The sequence below is a fragment of the Chanodichthys erythropterus genome, chromosome 21, assembly GCF_024489055.1.
Source record: "Chanodichthys erythropterus isolate Z2021 chromosome 21, ASM2448905v1, whole genome shotgun sequence".
Classification (NCBI taxonomy): Eukaryota; Metazoa; Chordata; class Actinopteri; order Cypriniformes; family Xenocyprididae; genus Chanodichthys; species Chanodichthys erythropterus.
This window is the reverse complement of record NC_090241.1, coordinates 3,364,085-3,373,866: the sequence shown is the minus strand read 5'-3', so window position 1 is coordinate 3,373,866 and position 9,782 is coordinate 3,364,085. Positions and strand designations below refer to the sequence as shown.

The window sequence follows — 9,782 nt, the reverse complement described above, 5'->3', positions numbered from 1 at the left end:
ATATAATCTTAGCGTAAGTGGTAAACAGATTTGGCTTGCTGTCTGCTATAGAGGATATTCTATTCGAGCTCCGACTGCCCCCCATAACAGGCAAAACTATACAAAAAGGAGGAGGAGGGATGCCGAAAGAACTAACAACAGGAAGAGGTAAGATGCTGGTTTTATACCTTGGTATTAATTGGAAGATTAGATGGGTGTACTCCTCCCGAAATTACATTTATTAACTTCACGTAATATAAGTCTCTGATGTCCCCCGAGTTTCAGCTCAAAATACCCCACAGATCATTTTTTATAGCATGTTAAATTTGTCACTTTTTGAGGGTGAGCAAAAACACTCAATTTTTGTGTGTCCCTTTAAATGCAAATGAGCTGCTGCTCCCAAGAAGAGGGCGGAGTTTCAAGAGCTCTTGTTACACACACAGTTATATATTGAACATTAAAAAGAAAGATTTAGTTAAAAACCTAAGAGAGACAGAAAGGAGTCTCCTTGCTGTATTATATCCCTCTAGATGCCATGATTTTTACCAGTGTTGGGGAAAGTTTAAAGGTAATGCACTACCATATTGTGTTACTCCTTAAAAACAGTAATTGTGTTACTTAGTTCATTTTTATGGAAACGTTACTTTTAGTTTTTTTTTTTTTTTCGGGGCTGGGTTTGTTTTCTTGTTGTTTTTTAAATATATATAAATAGCTAATTTTTTGGCAAATGTAAAGGCCCTTTCACACCACATATGAAGGCTGACGGAAATGCAAATTTATGCCTGTACAGCAGAGGGCGCAGCTCAAACAATCCTTTCAGCTTTGCTGCCATTCTGGACTTAAAAGTCATTTTTGCTCATTCATATGGTTGAATTGGATCATCGAAGCTCAGCATCAAAGACATTAGTTAATATAAAATTAGATTAAATACATAAAATATATTAGTGTTATTTTTAGTTATATTCAATTTTAACATATTTAATTATTGCAGGTTTGCGATATATTCGCATTTCACTGTTTTTATTCATTTTGAGGAATACTAAGTCTGTTTTTGTGCAAGTATGAGTAAATGCATGCTCACATGTAGTGTAGAACTACAATAACCATCATGTTTACACAGCGCACAACGTTACTTTAGCGTTACTTTACTAGTTACTTGAAAAAAGTAATCTGATTACATGCATTACCCACAACACTGATTTTTACTACCTACATGAACCACAACAGCAAACTTCAACAAATTCTTACTGTCCTTGCTGCTAAATAAAGCCAGAACACAACTCTTTAAGATGTACCATGTTTTATTGGCAAAATATATGGTAAGTGTGGTTATATTTTAACTTAATACACAGATTTTAAAAAGAATGAATATGAAAAAGATCATTTAAAAACAATTGAGGTCTGCTTTGGCACAAACATCGATAGCTATTTTGCACAATATATGGTTTACCCCTATGTTCACATATAACATATCATACTGGCGAATCAGCAAATAAATTTTCTCTGAACTTTCAGTCAATCATGGTTCTTCCTGGAGTGTATACTGTACTTGTCAGTAACCCTCTTCAGAGCGACATAGTACACAAGATGAACTGCAAGAGGAAATTGAAGATGTTGTTACAACAGCTTCCTATATGCTTTCAATGAAGTAACCCCTTTTACTTCCACAATTAATCAGTGTAAACCCATCACAGATTTTAAAAATAAGTGGCAGTGAGGCAGAAAATATAGGCACTAAATGGGAAAATTTTGTCATCACTTACATCATCATACTGGAAGTTCACCATTCCCTGCTGCATTGTATCTCTCCTCCTAAAGTTGTCTACAGAAAAATAAATAAGTCATACAGTGTTTGATCAAAAATACAATGAACAGAATACTTAGTGTAACTGTAATCAGTGTGGTAGTTATAATAATCAAGTTTTGCATAGATATGCATGTCTGTCACCTGTAAGTGCCCTTAGCTTCACACAACACGCCACATAGTCATCAAAGTAGATCTTTCCAGACCTGCTGTAGCGTTTAATGATGGCGTTCAGTGCCTGTGGGCTGATTCGGTAACCTGTGCAATCATGACACAAAATTGTTGGTTACATCAGTCTTAGTGCAACTAAGGCCATTGGCTAAGAGATGTAATATTTCCCTTACAGAAACATGTACATTGTAGTTTTCAGTTTGATTGTATCTTAAAGCTCCAAATCTGTGACCTATTATTTATTCTTTGAGAGATATTTTGCCCTGAGAACTAGGCACTTTTTGATCTCAGTCAATAAAAATATACTTGGCTTATACTTCTAAGAAATGTCACACTCACCCATGTTAGCGAGGCACTGGGACATCTCATGAGGTTCCACCGTTCCACTGCAGTCCCTGTCCACCATTATGAAGTTCTGCTTCCAGCCGTTTAGCACCGCAAACAGTTCTTTAAACTCATTGAATCCCATCTTTCCGGTGTAATCTCTCTGCGCACATATGCTTAAAGAAACTAAACCACGTCAAGGGTTACTGAGACTAGCATGAAGCAAACGTTTGACTCAAGTTGGAGAGATAAGAAAAAGTGCCAGAATAGAGCGGTTTCATGTTTCTGTGAAGGATACATCCAGCATGGCAATCATAACCCTGCAGGTTTCCAAACTGAAGGCTGCAAAAAGACAGAAAGAAAGCAGTGCAGTGAGCATGATCCACTCACTCTATATTATGCTTTGTTAGTCCAAGCATTTGGAACTGAAAATTCTTCTGTACTCACGATTGTAGGAGCCACTGATTCCAGTCTGGGTGAGGCACCTTTGAAGTTCTTCAGCATCAACTTCACCATCCTTACATAACATTTATGTTACTACATGAACAACATGATGGGACAGAAAATACATTATAACCACAAATACCCAGCAGCCCTCACCTGACCAGCAATTGCTGTGAAATAGCCCCACATTGGGTCCTGGGCAGGAGAAGCAGGAAAACTCCCCTGGTATGCCCCATATGCTTGTTGTGCTGGGTAACCACCTGCAGCAGGCATACCTGGCATTGCCATACCTTGAGCAGGAACTCCTGGCATTGGACCACCAAACTGCAAGTAAAAGAGTGACACTTTTAAGAAGCCTACTTGGATGGATGGATGATGGATGCATGCGATGGATGGATAATGCCTGTGACGAATGGATGGATGGATGGATGGATGCACATGATGGAGAGATAAATGGATGGATCGGTGCATACGATGGATGCATGTCATGGATACACGCGATGGAGAGATGGATGGATGCACATGATGGATGGATGAATAGATGCACGCGATAGATGGATGGATGCATATGATGGACAGATGGATGACACTTTTAAGAAGCCTACTTGGATGGATGGATGTATGCGATGGATGAGTGGATGGATGCATGCGATGGATGGATGGATGGATAATGCATGTGACGGATGTATGGATGCACGCGATGGATGCATGTGACGGATGGATGATGCATGTGACGGATGGATGATGCATGTGACGGATGGATGGATGCACGCGATGGATGAATGGATGGATGGATGCATGTGACGGATGGATGGGCGATGGATGGATGCACACGATAGATAGATGGGCAATGGATGAATGGATGGATGGATGCATGGGCGATGGATGGATGGAGGCATGTGACGGACAGATGGATGGATGCATTCGATGGATGGGCGGGCAATGGATGGATGGATGCACACGATGGACAGATGGGCAATGGATGGATGGATGCATGTGATGGATGGATGGATGGATGCACGCACGCGATAGATGCATGTGACGGATGGATGGTTGGATGGATGGACGTGATGGATGGATAGATGCACATGATAGAGATAAATGGATGGATCGGTGCATACGATGGATGCATGTGATGGATGCACATGATGGATGGATGGATAGATGCACGCGATAGATGGATGGATGCATATGATGGACAGATGGATGGATGCATGTGATGGAGAGATGGATGGATTGGTGCACGCGATGGATGGTTGGATGCATGCAACGGATGGTTGGATGGATGGACGTGATGGATGAATGGATGCATGTGATGGATGGATGGATGGATTGGTGCACGCGATGGATGGTTGGATGGTTGGATGGATGAATGGATGCATGTGATGGATGGATGATGCACCGAATTTTTTTTTTTACAGAAATTGAAATTAAGTTTTAATTTAGCTGAAAACCGAAAGCAAAAACAAAGTTAATTTAATAATCAATTAATTAATCAAATAAAGTTGTATATACTGAGCTGTATACAAACATTTAAATTGCACGCAGGACAGTTTTTATATCAACCTTTTAATGATATAATTATGTTTCTACTCCAATTTGTTGTTTAAATATTAACATTTAAATGGTGGCTGTAATAAAAACTTGCTTTCGTGACGGATTTAGCCAAACATACATTCAATAATGAAGACAACAGTTTAAGTAAAACATATAATGAATATGTACTATGGTGCTATGGACACTGAATGGCTTTCCTGAGGTAAATGTAATGATACGTTCCTATTTACAAGCTGTTTTACTGAAATAACAATTGAGCGATTACATGAGACATGATGATGTGGATTTCAGTAAGTTGCACTGTTTCAGCTGAAAACGGTATAGACTAAAATATATCAAATAAAGATTGAGAAATCATTTTCAGATGGATGACTACTTTTAAGACGTATTACAACAAGGTTCAAGTGGTGCGCCCCTTACAACAGCCCTGATTAGGCAACAGCTAGAATAAAAAGTGCAATCTAAATCAACCTTTAGTGTCTGTTCAAACAACACTGAATATATCAACCAATCAATTGCTGAATGAATACTATGAACATCATGCATTACTCCACTTGGATCGGTTCCAAAACACACAATTGTCCAATTAATCTGATAACATTCAATCTGACACATTCCATCACTATTTGGCCTAAACAAACTCCAGCCTACAGCCTGTTCATAGACGTGTGGTTTCTGTGGTGAAAACCATGTTATGTGTTTAATTATATCCATTCTTTTTTTCCCCACTTTAACCTGTTCATGCTAAATCACACAGGCATGACTTGAAGCAGAAAATATCAATGAAAGTGACTAAAAGATGTTTGGATTTACACACTCTCAGGCTACAACAGCTTTTCCCAGTGACATCTTTTCCCAACATATTATTCTCTTAAAGTTATCTTAAATTACTACTATAAAATTACCAATATGCACCTTTAGGGGTAATAAGGTACAAAGTTGTCCCTTTAAAGGTACCATCCCAGTCACAAGCTGTTGCACTTTTTTCTTACAGTGTAGGTAAAACCAGAATTTATTTCACTTGATTTAACTTGTGTTTTTGACATAGATGGACGACGTGCTGTGACATGCAGCTAAAAAGAGAAAGAAAAAAAGAGAAAAATCTTCACATCCTGAAAATAACATTTACTAGAAGTGATAAGCGAAAGTGAAAAGTGAAAGTTTATGCTTAAAACAAGACAAATTATTTGCCAAATAGTGGGAAAAATATACAAACTTAAGACATTTTTTCAGAGTACAAAAACAAAAACATAATGTTAAAAATATCCTTATAAATGTAAAAATGCCCTTGAACATCAATTGTACGCAAATATTGCCCTGTAGTTAAAAAGTTAATTTCTGATACTAACGTTTCAATCGTTATAGTTTACACCTAAATCATATCAGAGCAAATGTAATGATTAAATTCTATGTAATTTATTTGATGTAACAAGGGCGTAACAACACGTACTGTACACATTTCTCAACCGACCTTTAAGCTAATTATCAAATTATTCTCATATTCTACAAACTGAGTTCTTCATAAACAATATAAGTGATACTCACATTGTTATATCCAGGATACGCCATACTCAGTGATTTCACCCTCAAGGAAGAGAAACGACTTGAAAATGAATCTTACGGGAAAGTTTTCGACCAGTCCAGCTCACTTCCGTACTTCTGCTGTGACGGGAAGTGATTGGATGACGTCACTGGGATCAGCATGACCGAGGGTGGCAGGCGGATTGTGAGTTTTAGTTTAACCTTACGTCATAAAACATGACTACAATAGCAATGCAGAGGCGATTTGGATAAATGGAAAGCGAGTGTTCAGTGACAGATACCCGGAAGTCATATGGCCATATGACTGATAACATTGGTGGCCAATGATATTTGCTTATTAAATGCATCATGGGAAACACCGTAGCGTTCAAAATGACCACAGACGTATTTACTGGTGATTAACTTAATCTATCCTTATCCTGTATGAATTCGCCATTGCGTGGGGTGACGTGTTTATAATAATGGCGCGTGCTTATATAATACCAACCTGTCATTTACGTTGAAAACCACCAGTCGGCGCTATTACACTAAAAGTAGAAGCTAGCAGCTCCTGTACTCAACCCAGCAACAAGACTCTAGTTTGGAGGCAAGTTTTGGACAGTGTTTCCTTCCATTCAGGATGTTTTGGGCGTGTGAACGTTTTTGACGTCATAAAAATAAAGGTCATCAATGGTTCCACGAATAACCTTTAACATCCATGGAACATTTCCATTGCACAAAAAGTTCTTTATATGTAGGAATGACACCGAGTGGTCGAAATAGGTATTGCAGTCCAAATTCAAAATATTGTTTGCCCCGCCCCCTCGTTCAAAGACGCTGGTGGCCAGCTTGAGGACACGCAACAAGAGGGAGCACAATTGACAATGAAAGCTGAGGAGACTTACACACTGTAAGCTTATGAGTTGATTTATTTTATTTTGTATTTTGTTTGCTGGTTTCCATGGCTGCAATAAGCGGTGTTTTGGATAAACTGGCAGCACACGGTTTAGCACAGACCAAAACAAAGACAGATGCTGCGTCCCAATTCGCATACTATCCGTCCTAAATAGTATTCGAAAAAAGAATTAGTATGTCCCAAATCGTAGTATGTTGAAATGAGTATTCCAAAGATACCCGGATGGTGTACTTTTTCCGGTTAGAATTTGAAGTGCAGATCCGTGCACACTTCTAACCACTAATATTGCCCATAACACATTACGCTGTGGACGAGGATTCGATTAGAACTACAAATACGAGTAAAAAGTGTTAAAAAACTACAAACATGACGGATGTGTGAGACCGACGGTTAAGCAGAGCGGTTAAGATAAAGGGGCTTGAATGATTAATAATCAGTATCTAACCTGACAAATATATGTTTATTAAATTTTATCCACATTATATTTCATCTTAAACAGCATTGTGAACTTTTATAACGATGCGTTTGGTCATTAATTTTTAAATGCATCATTATGCAAAGACGAGGAGAGTTATTTCATGAAAGACCCATGACTGGCAGATCAACGTGGGACTACATTTATCTCCAAAATGGTAGGAAATTAAATTTAAATAAATGTGGAAGATTTTAACTGTGACAAGATGATTGACAGGGTAGTTTAAACAGTTACAGGTTGCGTAACTAAGCAACAGAACGTCTGTTAATGACGCAATTATGACGAGGTAGTATGTCCCAAAGCTTGCATACTCTTCTGCTACACACTCAAAAGTATGTACTTTTTCTTTACAAAAACAGTACATACTTTTAGGACATAGTATAAGTAGGTGAATTGGGACGCAGCAAGACATTCCAACACAGAACGCACATTTTCAAAGTAGAATATCTGGCTGTAGCATTGTTTTTCTGAGAAACAAGTAAGTGAACTTAGCATGTTTCTTAAATATCTGCAAACATATTGCATTATTTTAATGCTTTATTAAAGTAAAAATCTTACATATAGCCCCTTTAATTAATTTTTGAGCAAGTACATAAACAGTCAACTGTAATAATGTTTTATAATAAAATCGGTATTGGTAGATTTCCACGGGAAATTCGAGCGTGCCGCCGTTCGTCTTTGCATCATTACGTCACGTCTGTTTACATGAAGAACAAGTCCCAGCTAGTAGGCTATATCACATGTGAGGATGGCGGATCATTTATAGCCTTTTCTCACAGCAGCTGAAATAATTAAAGTTTTCATTTTGATGGTGGATTGTAATCAGAAAGGTCCAATCATGAGTGACAACTGGAGATTCACTCGTAGTTGAAAACAAAATACTTCGGACTGTGGAGTGGCTACAGAAACTGAAATTTACAGGTAACGCTAATATACACTAAATACCATAGATTGTAAATAAAGATGGACGACACGACGCCACTTCCTTCCATTGTAATGAACTGAATGTAAAACATTCAACGATGGGCGATGATGTTAAGCAAAAACGTCAGTTTGGAGCCTGCATGTAAAGAAGGAATCGTCAGTGGAGCCGGAGTCGGAACTGCGGTATCAAACTTCCGCCCAGACATCTGCATCATCAAGATCACCTATTTGTTTTATTATAAATGTTTATTAATGAACATTGTTTGTCTTCAAATAACTACAACACATCGGGATAGGTCAAAACATATCGCAATTGAGGTATTTTAAATTATACGCAATTTAAAATTCTACCTGTTTTTAGAGCAATAATATTTTTGAAACAGCAAATTCAGTAGATAAACTCAATAATATGCCAATAGAAACAACTCAAATGGTCCTGCCATTTTAAATCAAGTTGTACTAACGTTAAAGGAGATCAATTGCTGTAGACAGCTCTATAATTAAGAGTAGGCTATCATTAGTTTTGTCCTTCTAATTATTATTTTATACCCATAAAAATAATTAGTAGCTAACTGCCAGATAACGATCACCTGCTTTTCCCCGTCATGGCTAACGTTAGGCGTGTTATTTTATCTTAAAAGCTAATAACATTGATTAATTAGCTTATAAAGCCCACATTTAATGTTAACGAAATAAGCTCAGTGATCCGTCAGATCCTGTAGGTCGGTTAGTACAGTTTACTGCTGAACAACTCATTTTGTCGGCGTGTAATAACACAGAAATCGAAAATTAATAGTCAATAATCTTCAATCTCACCTCGAAGCTCGGGGAGAAGATCTCAATCACAACTGTCAATCATAACGACACGCCCTGTTTCTATTGTTAGCTTAAATCAAACTTATCACAAAAACAAACAATTGAACATATATCAGCATGATAATGATAGGAAAGTTTTATTTGAAGTGTAATTAATTTTTTTATTTTGACTCAAATCCCGTTCGTTTTTGCATGGAGAGGGCGAGGTTTATGACCTGTACTGCATCCAGCCACCAGAGGGCGATCAAAGAGCCTGAAGCTTCACTTTTCAGGCCATATGAGGCACACCCAAACGCTGATGTTGTTAATAATTTGAGAACAACGTATTACAATAATAATAATTTGCACAGTTTGATGTGATATGAGCTAAGCAATCGTTAGATTTAATCACCATTGGCAACGCAATTTATGCAATTTTTTTTTCTCAGTTGGTCAGAACAAAAATGGTAGACATGTTATTTACTTGTTCAGATGACATTTTCCAGTGAAAATATTTATTTTGGTCATACTTCCAAGACGTAGAATCTGTGATTCTTAAAGGGTTAGTTCACGCAAAAATGAAAATTCTGTCATTAATTACTCATCCTCATGTCGTTCTACACCCGTAAGACCTTCGTTAATCTTCAGAACACAAATTAAGATATTTTAGTTGAAATCCGATGACTCAGTGAGGCCTGCATAAGGAGCAATGACATTTCCTCTCTCAAGATCCATAAAGGTACTAAAAACGTATTTAAATCAGGTCATGTGAGTACAGTGGTTAAATATTAATATTATATATTATAAAGCGACGAGAATATTTTTGGTGCCCCAAAAAAAACAAAATAACGACTTCTACTTAAGTGATGGCC

The 9,782-nt window shown here is 37.6% G+C and overlaps 1 protein-coding gene across 1 annotated transcript; it reads right to left on the bottom strand.

Annotated features, from left to right (window-relative positions):
- Window positions 1–1,274: 1,274 nt before the first annotated feature.
- Window positions 1,275–5,982, bottom strand: gca (grancalcin). The gene is made up of 8 exons (XM_067373292.1): window positions 5,825–5,982; window positions 2,879–3,046; window positions 2,726–2,795; window positions 2,577–2,620; window positions 2,294–2,441; window positions 1,928–2,041; window positions 1,743–1,801; window positions 1,275–1,571 (listed from the first exon to the last, which is right to left on the bottom strand). Exons 1-8 carry the CDS (start codon window positions 5,846–5,848, stop codon window positions 1,545–1,547), a joined length of 654 nt encoding a protein of 217 aa, XP_067229393.1. The 5' UTR covers window positions 5,849–5,982; the 3' UTR covers window positions 1,275–1,544.
- Between the last annotated feature and the right edge of the window lie 3,800 nt (window positions 5,983–9,782).